Here is a 20,117-nt window from a genome sequence, read left to right on the forward strand (position 1 = left end):
TGTAAGAAGAACAGACAATTGTCTGTTTGACAGCTCCTTCGGGTACTACACACACACACACACACTACTTATCTATGCTGCTTTACTTCATGGAAGTTACCTCTTCAAAGTCAGGAATTTTGTGCTCCAATAAGAGCTTCCCACGGATCAACGTTCTTTCTGCCATTTCCACCGCTTCGGTATGAGGCAAAGATATTAACACGTCTAGGACTTCTTCTCCCTGCAAGCATTCACAAAGATTAGTAGATCAACATACATCTGCAGAAACCAGAGAGGCTCGATAACCATTGAAAAACAAAAGGATGCTTGATTTGTTAACTGGCACAAGTGAAGGATAATTCTTTTATTTTATGATGGCATCCATGTGTAATCATGTTGCAGAACAGCAGCCTAACTGAGAAAACTGGAACTTTTGCATTTGGACTTGACTGTTCAGAAGATCCATTATATTTTAGCTTGCAGAATCTGGAAATTTAAGATTAATGATGTGCCTTCTTCTCTTCCAGAGGAAGATAATTAACAGGAAGCATTTTAATGCACAGACTTAGCAGCCGCGTTTGACATAGTCAATTACGATCTCATGACTCGCCACCTCGCCGATGAGGGGATAAGGGGGACTGCCCCTTGTTAGGGACAAAGGGTGGCACTTGGGAAGAGGGTTCCTCTGCGATGCCCGTTGGTATGCAGCGTCCTCTACCTGATGTTATTCAACATTTATATACGCCCCCTTGCCTAGCTGGTCTGGGGATTTGGGTTGGGATGACACCCAGCTGTCTCTGTTGATGGACAGCCATCTGGACTCCACCCCAGGGCATTAGAGGCTGTGGCTGGTTGGCTGCGGTGGAGTCAACTGAAACTAAATCCATCTAAGATGGAGGTCCGGTGCCTGAGCCATGGGGGTGGGGTTGGGGTTTTTTTTTTTTGAGAGCAGGAATCCAGGTCCCAGCCCTTGGCGGGGCATCCCTGAGGCCTGCGCCAATGGTGAGGAGCCTGGACGTGATTTCGGGTGCCTCACTTTCAGTGGAGGCTCAAGCCACAAACGTTGCAAGATTGGCCCTTTCACCATCTTCAGCTGGTCAGGCAACTAGTTCCCGACCTCTCCTCCCACAGCTTAGCCACAGTGATCCACGCAAGGGTCACCTCCAGGTTAAGACTATTGTAACTCGCCTCTACGCAGGGCTGCCCTTCAGTCTGACCCAGAAACTTCAGCTGGTTCACAATGCAGGGGTGCGTCTCCTGATGGGGACACCATTCACAGCTCATATCAACCGAGTGCTCCATCAGCCGCACTGGTTGCCACTTGCCAATTGAGTGCTGGTCAGGTTCAAGGCGATGGTATGAACCTTTAAAGCCCGATGAGGTCTGGGACCAACATATCTGCAGGACCGCCTCCCCCAATATGTCCCTGGAAGAGCGCTACGCTCCTCGGAGCAACGTCTCCACAGCCCGAAAGAATTCCATCTAGCCTTGACCGGGGCCGGAGCTTTTCCAGCTCTGGCCCTGGCCTGGTGGAACATGCTCCCAAGTGAGATCACAGCCCCGCAGTGCTTGTAAAACGGAATTGTTCCACCAGGCCTTTAGCTGAGGCTGTGTAAATGACATCGATCCAGAGGAGTAAGCCGTGTTAGTCTGTTGCTGCAAAGTAGTAAAAAGCCCAGTAGCACCTTTGAGACTAACAAACTTTATTGGAGCATAAGCTTTCAAGAAACACAGCTCTCTTCGTCAGATGGGCTTTTTACTAAATGACATCGGCCTCTCCTGCTCCACCCCCGTCCATCTCACCCCACTTAATTTATGGGGCTTCCACTAATCCAACTGTGTTACCGGTGGTGGTTATGTACATTTGCCCGATATTTTGTCTTATCCTGGGCAGGGCAGTTTTTGTAAAAAAAAGCCCAGCAGGAACGCATTAGCATAATAGGCCACACCCAACAGCAGAAATATATTAGCATAATAGGCCACACCCTGACAGCACTGCTCATTAGCATATTAGGCCGCACCCCCATGTTACCAGAAATGTGGTCATCCAGCCACACCCACCTTATGCTTCTTATTCTGTTTACCTTGTTTGTTGTCAAAACCCAGGGCTTTTTTTGTAGCAGGAACTTCTTTGCACATTAGGCCACACACCCCTAATGTAGCCAATCCTAATGAGTTTCTGCTGTTGGGTGTGGCCTATTATGCTAATGAGTTCCTGCTGGATGTGGCCAACTCGGGAGCCAGCCAGAACTCCGTTCCTGTGCGTTCCTGCCCAAAAATAGCCCTGATCCTGGGCATACAGGCTGGATTCATACAGGAATTCATGCTGAATTGTAATTCCCATCCTGTGGACTGTACTATTGGTGTTACTGGTTTAATACAAGTATGCTGGGATATTTTAATTGTTTTACCCTGTCGTGACCCACCCCATTGTTTCAGTTTGTTTTAACCCAGCAGTTTGAATATGTTTTTACCTTGTCTTGATCAATAAGGTCCATTATCCTCACTACATAGATTTCTGTAGTAGGCAGCATATACACTTTTGCTATTTTCAAAGCATCCTCTAATGACGAAGAGGTACCCCGTTTAACGATGTACCGTGCCACCCTCTGGAAAAGAAATGAATTAGGACACTGTAGCGGTTTAAGTATATACAATATGTCGCCCCAAAGAATTTCTTGTTTATACAATTACTTTTCTGCATTTATGTGCCCATTTAAGCACAGAAGGCAGGCTGTGATTCCACATGCAGGTCCATGTTTGTTCAACTTAAACCGATGGGACTTATTTCTGCAACATCCCACAGCAGGAGGGATTCACCGGCCACTTACCAGCATATCCTGCTTATCATTTAAAAAACTGGTGTTTCTTATGCCGTACTTTAGCAGAACTGTCTTCATTTCCATCAGCTGGTAACCCTCCTGCAGAAGCTTCACCCTGCATACAGAAATTGGAAGGATTTAGGGAAACCTCCACATTCATCCACCCATCCATTCATTTGTTGGGTTTATACCACCCTCCCTGCAAGCGGGCTCAACATGAACAGCAGCTGCCTGTGCAAGCCCAGACAACTCAATCCCAACTGCCGCAGCAGGCCTGCAGGGGAGGAGCAGGAGTTGTGGCGTGCCCCACCACCACCACGGAGGCTGGGGCACTGCGGGTGGGCGGGGGAGAGAGCCACTGGTACCCCCTTCTCCACCCCTGAGGTGGCAACGGAGGCACGTGGGCTAGGGAGGAGAAGTGGAGGGAAGGCAGCAGGGACAGCAACAGCAGTGGGGGAGGGAGTGGCTGACCAAGTGGGCTGCAGCAGGGTGCCGCTCCTGCAACTGAGAATCCCCCTTCCCCCTTGAGATCCTCGCAGGTCCCCTGGTTGTTTTAACCAGGGCTATTTTCGGGGCAGGAACGCACAGGAACCGAGTTCCGGCTGCCTTCAGAGTTGGCCACGCCCACTACAGCCAAAACCTCTGCGTGCATGGCTACAGAGGGAAGGCCTGGAGAGCGACACCCACCCACCCTGGCGACTCCAAGGCGGGCGGGCCAGGGAGGGCCCTCGAAGGATCGGAGAGGCATTTAAATGCTCCCCCGTGCCTTCCCTTCCCTTGGGGGGGGGCTTGCCCAGGCAAACCAGGGGAATGCACGGGGTGTGGCCTAATATGTTAATGAGTTTCTGATGTTGGGTGTGGCCTGTTATGCTAATGAGTTACTGCTGGGCTTTTTCTACCAAAAAAGGCCCTGGTTTTAACCTATTTGTCAGCTGCTTTGAAGACCTGCTTGGTGGGAAGGCAGCTTAGAAACAGAGTTGAATAAAGCCACGCTGCCGAGAAAGATTGTTGAAGTCCAAGTGTGAAGAGGCTTGAGTGAGTGAGATGCTCATTCTCTTACTTGGCATGATCCATTCCGAGGTACTGCTGCACCAATTGTTCTACTCCCGGACTCCAGGGAACCACGGTGCTATGCATGATTGCCAGCACCCCTTCAAACTTCAGCTACAAACAGAACAAAACAAATTCCTGTAAGATCTGGACACACCGCTGGCCCCTTGCTTCAGGGCCAGAAGAGTCTCCTATTGCATTTGGAAACCCCCCATGGGCAAACATCTGCTCAGTCATACTCACGTCTGTGTTAGACATGCAGCCCAAGACAGCAATAGCCCTTGCTTCCCACGTGGGACAAAAGACAGACGTCAACCGCGTACAGTACCGCTCCAGCAAGTCCTAGATGATTTTTAAAACCAGGGGTCATTTCCTACAGGAGCGGAGCTCTGGCAGTAAAGAGCCCGGGGGCGGGCACATGCAACAAGCCCCACCCCCTGCTCCCAGCAGCCCTCAGTCAGAGCAAGAAGCAGCCAGGTAAGTTGCAGAGCTCCCCCCAGCCCCCCGGTCCAAAACAGTCCAGTGGCACCTTTAAGACCAAGATTTATTCAGGTACAAGCTCTCCCTCCTCTGCGAGGACAGATCTCCACATCCCCCCCCCCAATAGCTAGCAATCCAAAAGTCCAGTGGAGCCTGAGCGGTGGGTGTTGCCTTCTGACACACTTCCTGTGATGCCAGGGGACGTGGCATATGCATATGTTATGCTAATGAGTTGTGCTAATGAGCTCCTGCACCTTTTTTTCTATGAAATGACCCCTGTTTAAAAGCATACTTCAGAAAACTAACAGAACAGCTCTGCCATGACATGAATATTCTCCAGTTCACAGTTAATCTATTGAAAATGCCATTCTTCTCACAGCAATTTATATTGTTTCCTGATTTGGCACGATTTCTATGCTGTTCTTTCATGACTAACCCTAACCCTAACACTAAACCCCCGTAAGGGAGGTGTTAGCCGGCGAATGGAATGTCCAGCTCGGAAGCCTGATAAAAAGACCTCTTCGGCATTAAGAAGCCTGTAATGGGCCAATTTGGCCAGGCGGTGACAGTGCGGCGCTACGATTCAAAGCAGCCCAGGAAGAATCAACGTCATCAAGCCAAGCCGAAAAGTGAATGCCTCCGGAACACGTCTGAAGCCTACAGCTGAACAAAAATCCCCGTCGGCTGCAAAATGTGTGCGATTTGAAGAATTATATGTTGTCCTCCCTTACCCCTATGAAATTGTTAGTCCCTTGTGTGAAACCGTGTAACTGTAAATCGCTCAGAGCCAGCAGCTCTGCCCAATTGAGCGATCAATAAATCGAAAGGTATTATTATTATTATTTCCAAAGCAGTTTACAACGTTTAACACAACTCGAGCCGTACAGTTTTAAAACAAAATTTAAAACGGATAAAACTTCAACCGAAGAGGCTGAACGACAGCAAGTGAGACCCAATTGCAAGCTGATGAAGAACAGAGCTCCCCATCGTGCCACTAGGGCTTCTTCTCTCCAGGGAATGTTGGTCTTTTTCTTTTGAAAAAAGTAAACAGCTTGGAAAACACTTGCTCTAAAGCCGCTTCGGCGGAAGGGCGAAATAAAAGCCGAATAAATAAATAAAGATGGCATTAAATAAATAAAATTCAAAAGCATAGCCTCAGCAGGACGGCTTGCTGGAATACACTCCTCTCCTCTGCCTGTCCTGAAGAGAGATCAAGTGCTGGGTAAAGTAAGCCTCCTGGGAAAGGGCAGTCCAGAATTGACAAGGAAGAAAAAAAAGCAGAACTTTCAACTGTACCCAGAAAAACTGGCAGCCAATTAAAAAAAAGTGCATTGGTGCACGCACCCTTGAGGCACGTGTTTTAGAGAGTCTGAAGTCTCCAAAAGGGGGTCCTGAATTACAGTAGTCAAGCCATGTTGTGACCAATGTTCCCTCTAAGCTATGGAGTCTCGTGAGCAAAAATTCTACTTTGTGAGCTACTGGCATTAAAGCTGTGAGTGAGAGATTTAGCTGCTGCCATCCTTCCTGAGCAGAGAGAAAAATGTGTGAGCCGGAGGCTAACAAACTCTGAGCTAGCTCACACTAACTCAGCTTAGAGGGAACACTGGTTGTGACCAGAGCAGGGTTAACTGCAGCCCAATCATTTCTTTCTAAAAGAGGGAAGAGTTGGTGCAGCAACCTCAACTGACAAAAGGGGCCTTAAGCAACAGGGACCTAAAAATAAGAGTGGATTTATTTGTAAACCACCAGCACCCTAAGAAAGAGCGCTTTCCCTGTCTTGGCCAGGTAATGGTCCATCCACCCTGGGTCAAAGAGCCCCCAACTTCTGATGCTGCCCTTTAGAACGGACTGGCTACTAGTCATGAAGATTATTTACACTAAAACACTTTGTTTTTATTTTGGAGTGTGAATGAGCATACCTTTATATACTGCAAGAGAATTTCATCTTTTTGTAGATCATGTTGGCACATATAGGGTTCAATAAATTTCTGTAAAGCTGCTGGAATGAGTTCTGCCACCAAAACTCTATCAAACATACGGAACGCTATTGTAGTTGCATTTTCCTGGGGGGGGGGGGGGGGAACACATACAAAAAAAAGCCGCTGAGGAATGATCTCTCCTCTGAAGTAAGGTAAGTAGCACACGTCAAGTATTATTGCACATAACTATCTACTGACCTCTGAAAATGCTTGACCATGGTACAAAGAACAGTCAACTCAGTCCACAGAAGTCTACATTAGACTTTCACAAACAGAAATGGTTATTTCGCTACACTGAAGCAGAGGCCTGTCAGTTCAGCGCTCTACTGCCAAGCCTGAAGCCTTGGGAAAGCTCAGAAGCAAGGCATGAGAGCAGAGAACAGCCACGCCTGGTCTTCCTCTAGCCCAGGGGGTCGGAGTGTATTGCCCACGGGCACCCTGGTGCCCACCAAGTGTTTTTAGAAAGTGGATGGCCCAGAAAGACTTCTGGATGCCTGTGCAGATTGTTAAAAACACTGCTTCGGCAGCAGCTGCCACCACAGCAGAGATACCCATTTTGTGACTGAAGGCAAGCTGTGGTAGCCATTTTGTGGCCCAAGGTCACCCAACAAGATTCATAGCGGTGTGTGAACTTGAACCTAGACCCTAATCTATAGCGCACTGGCTCTCCATTTCCCTAACAAAGAATAGGGATGCGTCAATAGGCTCTTTGTCATTTTCTCTACACCCTTTGTGACCGCAGGTGTTCTCAAGCTGTTGCTTCCCCCCCGCATAACCATAGCAGCCAAGTTTGATAGAAATTTTGCTGTTAAAACTGATGCTTGTTTTTGCATCACTTGTGTAAAGAAATAGACGGCTACCGTGTCATTCCAGAAGAAGAGAGCTCATGTCAGAACCTGGGAATCTTCTAATCAAAACATGCATCTAGCCCAAAACCATAAACTGGCCTCCCACAAGCCCTATGAATGCTACTGCTTTAATACCTTCTCAATCTCACAGAGAGTCAGCTTGCAGTTGTACTTTCTGTGAAGGTCTATCAAGGCTCGTAGATCTCGGATGAGTTTTGCCAAGTGACGGACCTCCTCACCCGTATCGTCCTTCTGAGATATAAAATCAACACAATCACTTCCCCATGAATCACGGCTGTATTTAAGACACAGACCTAACAAATTTCAGAGTCCCCCTAACCTCCCCACAAGGGCAAAATAAGAGCCTATAAATTTAACCAAAGCAAGTGTTTTGGGAGTAGGGCCTTTCACAGAATTCTAGCCCAACACACGGTTTCACCAGTAGCAGAATCCTTACCCAGAGAGTCCAGCACAACGAAGACCCCATTCTGGCTCTATCTGGATTACTGGTAAAAAACATCTGGGCCATTTCAAGTCCATTTTCTGGCCAGTTGGCCTGTTTGAAATCAGAAACCCGGATTAGGGCAATACACGCAGGAACCCGGGGGGGGGGGGGGAGCCTACCCCCACGGTCCCCCTTTGCTCCTCCTCCACCTGTCCTTCCCTGCCATCTTCTCCCTTGGCTGCTGCCTTGCCCACCACTGATGGCTGCTCCCTTCTTTACCGATTTATCCCACCAGGATCCCTGCCTACCCATGCTGCTGCTGCTGCCCTTCATCATCTCCAAGCTTGCCTCCCTCCCCTCACATGATGATGTGGGGAGGGGTTTCCTGGTCCGCCTGCCCTGCCTGCCACTCCCCTCACCCATGAGAGGCAGCGCTGCCTAAGCTGGCCCCAAGCTACAACCTGGCGTGCCATTAGGCTTGGCTGGCTCCACTACCTTGTCCCCCTCAATACTCAGGGCACACTTGTTTCCTGCTGGAGGGGGGGATTTCCCTCCTCCTTCATTTTCGATAAGTTTTTGGATTTTTCTGCATATTTTGGGGGTCCCCCAGAAACATATTCTGTCTACGTGGCCCCAACCCACAGATTTAAGTACCCGCAGATAGGGCCATGTCAAGCATTAGAGAGCCAGTTTGGTGTAGTGGTTAAGTGTGCACACTAATCTGGGAGAACCGGGTTTGATTCCCCACTCCTCCACTTGCACCTGCTGGATGACCTTGGGCAAGCCACAGTTCTGACAAGAGCTGTCCTTGAAAGGGCAGTTCTGGAAAGAGCTCTCTCAGCCCCGCCTACTTCACAGGGTGTCTATTGTGGGGAGGGGAGGGGAAGGGAAAGGAGTTTGTAAGCCGCTCTGAGACTCCGAGTGAAGGGTGGGGTATAAATCCAATCTCTTCTTCTAGATATATTGATGATGCATAGCTTTTAAAAGGAGAATTACTGTACTTTACCTTGTCAGTTAACTCAAGACTTCGGGCTTGTTGTTCCAGCCATTTTGCTATTATTTTCTGGAATACAAGAGTCAAGCTAGATTATATGTGTGTGAACACACACACACACACAAAATTCTTATCCTTGAATCTTGTCTGTACACAAAGCTTCCTGTAGTCTCCCACCCAAGGGACTTATCCGGTTCACCCCCGTGTAGCAAAGCTGTAGCCTTGGGTACGCCCAGGCTGCTCCCTGGGCTTTAAAAAACATTATGTGCATGTCTGCCTGTTCACCCATGTTGATTGACAGAAGGCCTTATACAAGGATTCATCCCTCCAGGAGATTACCTGTCCTTGAGGCAAAGCCAGATTTATGAAAGGCATGATCCCATCTTTAAACCACAAACAGAGCTCCTTGCGGGAAATGGTTGCAGAGATTGAGTCAAGCAGGTTCTCAAGCATTTCCACACTAAAGCGTTCTGTGAAGTCTCCCTAGAATGGAGTAGAAAGTGTTTAAGAAATAGTCCCACAACCCTAAGACCAGTAACAGTCATTTCTAACCAAGAATTCATAAATATTCAAATAACGCCGTATTACAGCAAGATGGACCACTGGCCCATCTAATCCAGTATGTCTCCTCTAATTGGCAGTGGCTGTCCAAGGTTTTAAGCGGAGGACTTTGCCAGCCTTATCACCCAAGAACCTTTATATGGAGATGCAAAATTATTTATTTATTTATTAAATTAGACTTTTAGGCTGCCCTTCCCTGAAAGACAGGGCTCAGGGTAGCGTAAAGGTAAAGGTTCCCTTGCTCGAAAGCCAGTCGAGTCCGACTCTAGGGTTGCGGTGCTCATCTCCGTTTCAAAGCCGAAGAGCCGGCGCTGTCCGAAGACGTTTCCGCGGTCATGTGGCCGGCATGACTAAACACCAAGGCGCACGGAACGCTGTTCCCTTCCCACCGAAGTGGTACCTATTTATCTACTTGCAATTTCTTGCTTTTGAACTGCTAGGTTGCCAGGAGCTGGAACTAGAGACGGGAGCTCACTCAGTCATGCGGCACACTCGGGTCTCGAACTGCTGAACTACTGACCTTCCACAGCCTGCAGTTCAGCGTCTTAACCACTTGAGCCACCGCAGCTCCTTCAGCGCAGCGTACAACACGATAAAATCCCAATACAATTCACGAACCACAGCTAAAAATTTCCAGAACTAAAATATAAAAATACTTTAAAAACATTTGAGACACTCCAGTTCATCTGATGGCAAAAGTTCACAGAAGATGCCGCAGCCTCACAGAGGAGGAAGGCTGGAGGAGATGGGAAGTGGGGGAAGCCCTGCTTTACCCACAAAGCCATGGGCCTCTCCAAGGACTTTCAGGAGGCTGTAACAAGCAGCAGCAGTGGGGGGAGAGGGGTGTGTCTGCTGTCACTTACCTGATGTCTTTTCCAGAGATAGGACGCAGAAAAGAGATTTCCTTCTGTCAGCTGTAAAAGAATGTCCTCAAAGACGTCTTCATTGTTCAGAAACGTTAGCCAAGTGGATCCACTAAGAGAGCACAAATTGCTGTTCACTCATAACCCACATTAAGAAATACACTGGAGTTATAAAGGTATAGGTGGCACTTAAAATGAAGTGATGATCCTATATTCAGGAGGGTTTTCCTGTCCAAAAGGGTGTTCAATTCTGAAATCATGTAGCAGACAATGAACTTTTGGATTAGGTGAGGCCAGCGATTAATGCAAAGCCAAGATACTCTGTTAGTTGATTCCTGCTTCTAGGTTCGACACATATAGAGCCAATCTAGCTCTATACAGAACATTCACATTTGTCAAAATACAGTTTGGGAGGTTTTTTTCTTCCAGTATGCCAGCGTATGAAGGACCTCTGAAGACTACAAATTCCAGTTTCTATCTTAATGGAAACTGGTAATCAAAGGTAATTTTCTCTAACCGTTCATGTAATAAAAGTCTGCAGAGATGGAAAATGTCAGGTGCCGATGTAAATTTGCGCAATTTTTTTTCTAGAAAGATTACTAAATCACACATAAAGCAACAAAAAAGAAAATAAAAGAAAAAAGGTAAACCTGAATCTTTTTGGACCAAAAGCTCCATAAAAAGTTGTCAGCCTTGCTTGGGCCTGCAGCACCTAAGTGGAAACAAAGTTTTCTTTTATCCAAAAAAACTCCTTAAATATTAAACCCATATAAGAATCTTGAGCTAGATGGACCGTTCTCTAGGTAGGGAACCCCCCCCCCCGAACCTCCCTATCCACTATACTGGCACAAAGATCTGGATGTAAGATACAGCATGGTGTAGTGCCTGAAGTGTTGTTTGGCCAGGAGACCTGTATTAGAATTCCGATTTGGCCACAAAGCTCTTTGGAAGAGGGGACATTGTATGTGAGAACCAGGCAGGTGTGCATTCTGTCAGAGAGCAGCTACAAATGAGAGACAGCAAATACTCCTGGTCTTTAGTGTCTGTTTACATGACTGTTTACAGAGGCTACATTTACTTCCCTAACACTCACGTCCTGGGGTGCCTGAGAGAACAGCAAATACATAAATGTTTTAAATGAATAAGTAACAGATGGCGGCATGAAGTTAAGTGATTTTGAAATATATTTCAAAATTCACACTCCTGCAAATCTTTAGAAAACCTGTGAACATTTAATCCCAACCTAGTTCCATCCCAGATAACATTACTAACTCAAACTCCCAATATTCTCTTCCCATTTTCTAGTACAAACACGAATGGGTGGCATAGCTTTATTTTCTTACCATTGTAAGAGATGCTGAATTCCTGTTAGCACGAGAGGCAATGATTGCGACATCTCTGTTGGAGACCTAGAATAAGCAAGACAAATGATAAATTGAGTTGCAGTCCAGATGTTAATTGCATACGCAAGGTTTGTAGCAATGTTTGCTCCTGTTACAGGGCTGACCATACGTATCAAAACCTACCCTGTTTTCTGCGTAGTTGAGCATTTCGTGTGCTATTTCATATGTTGGCCAAGGGGTATTTATGCAGCACTCAACCACAAACTGGTTATCCTATTTAGAGAAAGGAGATAAAAGGCTTCTTAAATTAGCTTCCACACAAGAGATAAACACGAGTTACACAGAGCCGAGACCAGGGGTCCTTTCCTGCAGGAGCGCAGAGGAGCAGAGCTCTGGCAGTAAAGAGCCCAGGGAGCAGGCACATGCAACAAGCCCCACCCCCTGCTCCCAGCAGCCCTCAGTCAGAGCAAGAAACAGCCAGGTAAGCTGCAGAGCCCCCCCCCCAAATAGTCCAGTGGCACCTTTAAGACCAAGCTTTATTCAGGTACAAGCTCTCCCTCCTCTGCGAGGACAGATCTGCACGTTCTCTTTCCCCCCCCCCCCCAATAGCTAGCAATCCAAAACAGTACAGTGGAGCCTGAGCGGTGGGTGTTGCCTTCTGACACACTTCCAGTGATGTCAGGGGGTGTGGCATATGCAAATTAGCTATGCTAATGAACCCCTGCACCTCTTTTTCTGCGAAATGACCCCTGGCCGAGACTATACCTTTATTTTATTTAAGTTTTCTTTCGCTTGAGCCACAAGGTCTTGCCTGGATGACTGTCCATCATGGTCCAGAGATTCTGAAGTCAATCTTTCCAAAACAGAGCTCACTTTCATTTTATAAACAAGCTGCATACAAAGACAACAACAACGTTATTCCAGGTCCAAAAGAGGCCTGCAAAGCAGGGAAGCATGGGCTATGCATGTGTCATCAGTACCCTCAGAGTAAGATCAGAATTACCGTGCCCCACAAGTGTGAATGCACGCACACGCAGAGTCAACAACTCTTAAAATTAAAGACCGCCAGGCTTTCTTAATTGATTCTTTTTTGTATGTATTTTGAGTGTGTGCGTGCGTATGCCTGGAAGTCCTGGTTGACTTTTGGTGATCCCTAGTGGGGCTTGGACGTTCAGAAAGGTCTCCCTTCGACTACTTACACTGGTGGATCACATGTCCCAAAGTCCTTCCCTTCTGGAAAGAAATCCTTAATCAAACACAATCCATAACTGGCCTAGACATCATACCCACCCCTGAGGATTTGTTTTTGAACAGGTGGGCTGAACGCCATGTTGCGCCATCAACTATAGAAAGGGTCGCCCCAGGGCTATTTTTGGGCAGGAACGCACAGGAACGGAGTTCCGGCCGGCTTCAGTCGGCCACGCCCACTACAGCCAAAACCTCTGCGTGTGTGGCTACAGAGGGAAGGCCTGGAGAGCAACCACCCCCTGGTGACTCCAAGGCGGGCGGGCCAGGGGGGCACCAGGAAGGATCGGGAGGCATTTAAATGCCTCCCCATGCCTTCCCAGCCTGTCCATGGGTCGGCTTGCCTGGGCTCCCCGCAGCCACACGGCACTCGAGCAAGTCACGGGAAGGCATGCAGGTGTGGCTTAATATGCTAATGAGCTGCACTGTCAGGGTGTGGCCTAATATGGTAATGATTTCCTGCTGGGCTTTTTCTACGAAAAAAAAGCCCTGGGTCGCCCTAATGCTTTTTGCAGCCAAAACGGTCATTGCCTCGCGTAGCGTCACATCCTGGCGACGGCGGCGCAACGCGTATTGCTGTCCCCCGCGGCAGGGATCCTGTGAAGACGCACAGATCCCCCGCCGCGGCTTGGCAGCCCTAATTATATGTAATATGCTTTATCTTCAAGACGTTACTATGATAGTTAATGTTACTATGGAAAATAAATAAAAACTATTGTAAAAAAAGAAAAGTCTCCCTTCCAAGTCCTTGTCAGGGTCGGCCCTGCTTAGCTTCCTAGATCTGACGCAATCAGGCTTGCCCGGGCTATCCAGGTCAGGGCGACCTCCAGAGAGCGATTAAAATGTGGAAGCGGCTGCCAGAGGATGTAGTGATAGCCACAGGAATGAACAGCTTTAAACGGGGACTGGATCGATTCATTGAGGAGAGGTCTGTCAGTGGCTACTAGCCATGCTGACTGTTCTTACCAACAGCGAAAATAAATCCACAAGAACTGTGCACAGTGCGCTCAATATTTCTTTAACAAAAATCGTGAAGTTATGAATATGAAAGCACAAAAGTAATAATAATACATTCAAATTATAGATTCAGGTACATAAAGATAGAAGGTGACAACAACGGGACGGTAGTCTCCAGAATGCAGTGCCGTTTCGACAGACGTCTTCTTCTAACTTCTTCTAATGTATGAAAAATTGCACTTCAATGGAAAAGCTGCCCAATTTACATGGAGTTTAATAACAGTTTCACTTATTACCTTGCACAAATAATGGAGAATATCTCTCAGACAGATTGAAGCTTTCTATCTTTATGTACCTGAATCTATAATTTGAATGTATTATTACTTTTGTACTTTCATATTCATAAGTTCACGATTTTTGTTAAAGAAATATTGAGCGCACTGTGCACAGTTCTTGTGGATTTATTTTTGCATGTCTATGGACTGTGACCATATTAATTTTGGCTCACCAACAGTGAAACAAAGGAAGTGTAGACTGTTAACACCACTGTGGTATTTGGTTTCCAGTCCAGAAGTTGTGGCTTGTTTGTTCTTTTATGTTTTTAGTCGACTGAGAACAACTTTGGCGACGGCCGTGTTGACTGGAATGAACGAACAGGCATAAAAGCCGACAGAGAAAATCCTTTTGTGGTTTTGTAATTGGCAGTAAACAATGGGGATCTAATTCACAGGCAGAAGTTCTTTACCTCAACTTCTAGTCCAAAATGAAGAGCAAAACTCTCAGCCTCAGTAAATTTACGCTTGCGAAGTAAACGACTCAGTCTAGGAAGAGAGAGGAAACAAAACCTGTACTCCTGCACACTTTAAGAATTCCAAGGCAATCTTCCAGGCTTACACAGAGTTCCCTCAGTTCTGCAACCCGAAGTCTTCTGCCACCAGGCTTACACAGAGTTCTGGTGCTTACCTTTAAAGCCCTACATGGCCTGGGTCCGACATACCCGAGGGACCGCATTTCCCCACATATTCCCCAAAGAGCACTTCGGTCGGGGTCACAACACCGGTTGGTGACCCCGGGCCCTAAGGAGGCGAAGCTTGTTGCAACAAGGGCCAGGTCCTTTTCAGTGGCGGCTCCTATCTGGTGGAACAAGCTCCCGGAAGAGATCAGGGCCCTGCGGGACATTTTGCAGTTCCGCAGGGCCTGGGATTCCTGCCAAAGCTTGGAAAACCTTCCCATGCAGTGACTACACACTACTAAATAAACCATGAGTCCCTTTCAAACCAGCATGCATAGAATTGGGCTGCTAGGCCCATTGATTTCACTAGGAAAAATCAGCACCAGGCTTTTCTGCAGCTGAACTCAACGGTTCTCCAAGAACTTAGTTTACACTGAAGCCATACTATTATCCAGATATATATACATACCTGTCCTCAGGAGCAGCTTCTGTTAAGCACCTCATTACCAGAAATGAGACCGGAATATCTGAAGACCTAGAAATGAATGCCCAGTTAGACCAGGTTTTAACAAAAAATTGGAAATAGAGCATTATTTTACTTTCAATTAAAGAGCAAACTTACTTTTGGTTATTTTCATAGATACCTTCCAAAAAGTATATCGTATCCTGCAACAGAAGCCATATTTTGAGTGTCGCTTGTAAAATAACATCCTCTGCAAGGTTATTTGCAAATCAGATCCACTGATTCATGCAAGTGAACTGACTGAGGACATTTAAACCTTCCTTACCTGGGAAACTCATTTTCTTCCAAACTCTGAACATAACTGTTTTACCTCTGACTTTTGCTCTCTCACATTGGCCCTCCACAACACCTTCATCCTAATCCCAATTTACTTGGAAGTGAAATACAGAGAGATAAAAACATACTGTATTTATTCCACTTTGAACCAGTGTAGAAATGTTCATTACTTCCAAAGAGTAGAGTTGGTGCAGGGCAGGCAGTGTAAAAACCACAATGTTCCTCATCTACGGAGAAAGGATTTTAGAAAGTCATCAATGATGGTGACCCAGTAAAATATGAAGAACAAACCACCAATCCCAACCCACGCATTTCTGTTATACTCCCCCACCTTCAGGAAGTAGTAAATGTGAATATTACACCCATTAACTGGAAGATACCAACAATCTAAGCCAGTGGTTTTGAACTACATTCTGACATTCTGGTATTGCCACTTTCCCCTCTGCAGGCCACATAAAGGAAGACATTTTGCTGATTTTTTGCTGACAGAAGTTGGCACTCAATACCTGTTTGTCACCATCAGGTTCCGTCAATGCGACCAGTTGATCACTGAGACTCCCCTGGCTAAAGAGAAGGAAAAGACGGCATATTACTTGAAGAACAGAAGAAGACTTTAAGAAGATGTCTCTAACTTAAGGAGTCTCAAAGTGCCTTACAATCGCCTCCCCTTCCCCTCCCCACAACAGGCACCTTGTGAGGCAGGTGGGGCCGAGAGAGTTCTGTGAGAACCATGGCTGGCCCAAGGTCACTCAGCAGGGCTTTATGTGGAGGAGTGGGGAAATCAAACCCAGTTCTCCAGATTAGAGCCAGTCATTTTAACCACGACACCACACTGGCTCTCTTTGATAAGTTATGAGCCGTCACGTTTAAAAATTATTTCAGCCCTAGCAGAATGCTCATGCTCCATGTTAAGGTGCCCCCACCCCATTTATTTTTAGCCTGCCGCTTGTAACTGGCCTACGGCTGCTGTTTATAGGCTTATGATGGAGGAGGAGGAGGAGAGGAGGAGGAGATTGGATTTATGTCCCGCCCTTCACTTGGAGTCTCAGAGCGGCTTACAAACTCCTTTCCCTTCCCCTCCCCACAACAGACACCCTGTGAGGTGGGTGGGGCTGAGAGAGCTCTGACACAAACTGCTCTTTCAGGAACAGCTGTGCCAGAGCTTGTGACTGACCCAAGGTCCCATCAGCAGGTGCAAGTGGAGGAGTGGGGAATCAAACCCGGTTCTCCCAGATTAGAGTCCGCACACTTAACCACTACACCAAACTGGCTGATGTGGCAGCTAGAGCTTTAAGCGCTTGCTGTAATTTCTGTTTTACTATCCCAATACCAAAACCAATTTAGGCTGGTCAAGTGTCTGAACTGTCACCTTCGGGTTGGAAGCTGCCTCAGAAGCAAAGTGCAGGGCACAAATGTGAAATAAATCAAGTAAACATCGGTGGGGGCCCCCTGAAAGATCTCACCATCAGATGCCAGCGGAGAGGACAGGTCTGGTTCCCACTGCAAAAATCCCCCAAATGCAAATGTCCCCCATAGGAACAATTGCCAAACTTGCAACTGTCCCACTGCGTGGGGCTTGGAACAGGCTAAAGCAGGGGTGTCAAACATGCAGCCCAGGGGCCGAATCAGGTCCCCAGAGGGCTTCTATCAGGCCTTCAAGGGACTGGCTGTCTCCTGCTTCTTCCTCTAGTTCTGCTGCTGCTGCTGCATCATAGCTTGCTTTCCCAGACTCTCTCAATCGCTCAGGAGAGATAGATAGGCAAGCCCCTCCCCCTCCCCAATTGCTACAGCACAGACATTTTGACGCAATAATTCAGAGCAAGAGGTGTCAGTTATCAGAGACTGTTAGTTAAACAAAATACTGCAAGAACGCTAATGTTTCAGGCATGTCTTTATTTTAAGTAAAAAAAAAAATCTTTGTGTTTGTATCCTTTATAAAGTTTATATCTCCGCTCCCTGGCATTACATTTTATGACACACGTGGCCCGGCCCAACAAGGTCTCATTTATGTCACATCTAGCCCTCATGAGTTCGACACCCCTGGGCTAAAGACTAATCCTTATGATACCAACCATTGATAACCAGCTGGTGGGGGCGCATCACTCCTATTCTGACATCCCTTTATTGGCTGCCAAACAGTTACTGGGTCCAACCCAAATTGACTGGCGCTCACCTTTAAAGCCCTTCATAACCTGGGACCTGCATAGTTGAAGGACTGCCTTTCTCTCTCCCTGCACGTTCCCGTGGGCCACCTTTGTTCTTCCAGCAAGTTTTATTGCTGGCGCACACACACCCTTACCTAAGAAATATTCAACAATAATTTGAGCTCCGGCCCTCTCGGTGGTTGCCCCGTGCTTTTGGAACAGCTGGCTGGAAGAGGTCAGGGGTGCTCCTACCCTCCTTGCAAGGCCACAAAACTGCATCGTTCTGAGGAGCATCTCAATAGCTTCAGTCAAGGCTGCTTCTACCTGCATAGCCCCATCCTGAGTCATACCTGGGATGCTGGGAACAGGTGTGTATTTCTATGTATTTCTATGTATATGAACTCAGGTGTGTGGAGCCACGCCCTAATATATGATTACTTGGAAGCAGGGGCAGACTGGGAAGCCAAAGCTGACCGGGAAAAGGTCCCCACCCCTTCCTGCTCTGCACCTACCCCATGTAAGGAGGAACGGCTGGTGAAGACAGCTGTAGGCAGTTCCAAAGGGGGGGTGTGTGTCAACTGATTTCACTAGGACTTTCCCAGTGGCCATAATGGCCAATCCACTTGTGTGGAAGTAAACGTCACTAAATTCAAAGGTGATTGTTTTTTGCATATATGCTTTTAAGATAGTGGGGAAAGGTATTAGACCTCGCTAGGGGAGTAACAGTTGCCGTGTCAGGTAAGACTAAGGAGTCATCTAGTCCCACACCTCATTTCCCAGTGGCCAGCCAGATGCCTCCAGAAGGCCTACAAGCAGGGCACAAAGGCCAAGCCCCTCCCATGCCAGTCCTCAAAAGCAACTCTGTGAAGCGTAAGAGAGCACGTTCTGCCATGGAAGGTATGCTCCCGTTATCCACAGGTTACCCTGCTACTGATGAACAATCTGATACTTACATCAGAAGAAATTCTTCAATGTGAACCGAAGGCCGATCCCAAATCATAACGAACGAGTAAACATCCCACATGCTTAAGACATTCTACAAAAGAAGAAAACAACAATATTTGACACATATTTATACATGGGGGAAAGATCTATTTCTTTTGATAGTCTGACGTGTTAAAAAAATAAATCCATTACATTTAAATCTTTCACACTTCAGATTACTGGGTAATAAACTGGTAGAGGTAATCAGACCAAACTTAGAAATTCATAATTTTAACCTGGCCCTTTGAACGAGTATCAGATGGACATTTCTATCCATCAGAGCAAAAGACAGACTTCTGGTCAAAAGATGCCCCTAATGTTACCAAACGTTCTCAACACATTACTGGATGTTATTCTGTTACTTACAGTTTAAGAGCAAGGCAATTATGTGAAGGGACATTAAGCTATAGGTGCCCCTGTATCCCACTAGATATAGTAAACACTGCTTTGGACTAGAATTCTCTACAATGACCTTCTCCCCATTACATTTGAAAGATACTGAAATTATGAAACCTAATGTTACACAGAAGCCTTTACAAAAATCAGTTAATAAAAGTGTACTTGCCTCATCATTCAAGACGTACAACAAATTATCTACACACTGAAGCTGTTTTACAGCTGCAAAAACAAAACACACATATTGGTTTATTAGTTTTACCCCCAGGGAAAAAACTAGCTGAAGCAAAAAAGTATAAGGCAGGGGTGGCCAAACTTGCTCAACGTAAGAGCCACATAGAATAAACATCAGATGTTTGAGAGCCACAAGAGCTACATGTGGCTTCCGAGCCACAGTTTGGCCACCCCTGGTATAATGTATCAGGGATGCAAGAGGCAAGTCCCAGAGACCATCCTCTTTGCCAGTATGGTCGCTTGCTGGTGGAAAAGGCTGCCCGGCTTGCAGACGGCCAGAGGGCAGTGCTGTAGCTACCAAATCAGTAGCAATCAAGGGACTGAAGGCACCAACCAAGTTCCGCCTGGCCCTATAAAGGCGCTAACTCTGGGTTGGTTCTACAAACGGGGCAACTTATCATTCAGGCACAGACTGAGCTCCTCGCCAACTGCCTGTTCCCCTGCTTGCGGCCACACAGCCAATCCTGCCAAAGAAAAGCCCACCTGCGAATCGCTTTATAATAGTTTTGATGGAGAAAGATCGGATATGTTGCATGCTGAAGTTAAGCACATGCCTAAGGCAGGTTTATAAATAACCATCAGGGTTACAGAGAAGCAAGAGAAGAGCTTGGAAAAGGCGGGCAGTGTCCAACAAAAACTCAAGGGGCAATGAAAGAGCTGCCAGTGGCTCAAGAAAGGGATCTGTGCCTTGCACTGGTTTCCTCTGCCTTCCACACAGTTGCCACGCTCCTCCCGCCCCTCAGCTCTCAGCCTCTATGGCACTGCTACTCCAGCTGGTTCCACCATAAGAACATAAGAGACGCCAATGTTGGATCAGGCCAAAGGCCCATCCAGTCCAACACTCTGTGTCGCACAGTGGCCAGAAATACCAGGTGCCACCAGGAGGTCCACCAGTGGGGCCAGGACATTAGAAGCCCTCCCACTGTTGGCCCCCCCAAGCACCAAGAAGACAGAGCATCCCTTGCCCCAGAGTCCCTATCTATACCTTGTGGCTAATAGCCACTGATGGACCTCTGCTCCATATGCTTATCTAATTCCCTTT

At 47.0% G+C, this 20,117-nt stretch overlaps 1 protein-coding gene across 1 annotated transcript in view; it reads right to left on the minus strand.

The window, feature by feature from the left end:
- Positions 1 to 20,117, minus strand: part of KNTC1 (kinetochore associated 1) — a 72,678-nt gene that overhangs the window by 40,679 nt on the left and 11,882 nt on the right. Inside the window, exons 10-31 of the mRNA XM_015417642.1 lie at positions 19,011 to 19,063; positions 18,415 to 18,497; positions 15,824 to 15,881; positions 15,446 to 15,544; positions 15,141 to 15,184; positions 14,988 to 15,053; positions 14,312 to 14,387; positions 12,130 to 12,255; positions 11,548 to 11,637; positions 11,365 to 11,430; positions 10,672 to 10,733; positions 10,022 to 10,133; positions 8,937 to 9,080; positions 8,610 to 8,666; positions 7,616 to 7,714; positions 7,294 to 7,392; positions 6,251 to 6,394; positions 4,095 to 4,193; positions 3,862 to 3,965; positions 2,811 to 2,916; positions 2,454 to 2,588; positions 101 to 220 (exon numbers count right to left, since the gene is read on the minus strand). Coding sequence (XP_015273128.1) covers positions 101 to 220; positions 2,454 to 2,588; positions 2,811 to 2,916; positions 3,862 to 3,965; positions 4,095 to 4,193; positions 6,251 to 6,394; positions 7,294 to 7,392; positions 7,616 to 7,714; positions 8,610 to 8,666; positions 8,937 to 9,080; positions 10,022 to 10,133; positions 10,672 to 10,733; positions 11,365 to 11,430; positions 11,548 to 11,637; positions 12,130 to 12,255; positions 14,312 to 14,387; positions 14,988 to 15,053; positions 15,141 to 15,184; positions 15,446 to 15,544; positions 15,824 to 15,881; positions 18,415 to 18,497; positions 19,011 to 19,063 — 2,042 coding nt within the window. The remainder of the gene's footprint in view (positions 1 to 100; positions 221 to 2,453; positions 2,589 to 2,810; positions 2,917 to 3,861; positions 3,966 to 4,094; positions 4,194 to 6,250; positions 6,395 to 7,293; positions 7,393 to 7,615; positions 7,715 to 8,609; positions 8,667 to 8,936; positions 9,081 to 10,021; positions 10,134 to 10,671; positions 10,734 to 11,364; positions 11,431 to 11,547; positions 11,638 to 12,129; positions 12,256 to 14,311; positions 14,388 to 14,987; positions 15,054 to 15,140; positions 15,185 to 15,445; positions 15,545 to 15,823; positions 15,882 to 18,414; positions 18,498 to 19,010; positions 19,064 to 20,117) is intronic.

The sequence above is a fragment of the Gekko japonicus genome, unplaced genomic scaffold (assembly GCF_001447785.1).
Source record: "Gekko japonicus isolate JY-2015 unplaced genomic scaffold, Gekko_japonicus_V1.1 scaffold64, whole genome shotgun sequence".
NCBI lineage: Eukaryota > Metazoa > Chordata > Lepidosauria > Squamata > Gekkonidae > Gekko > Gekko japonicus.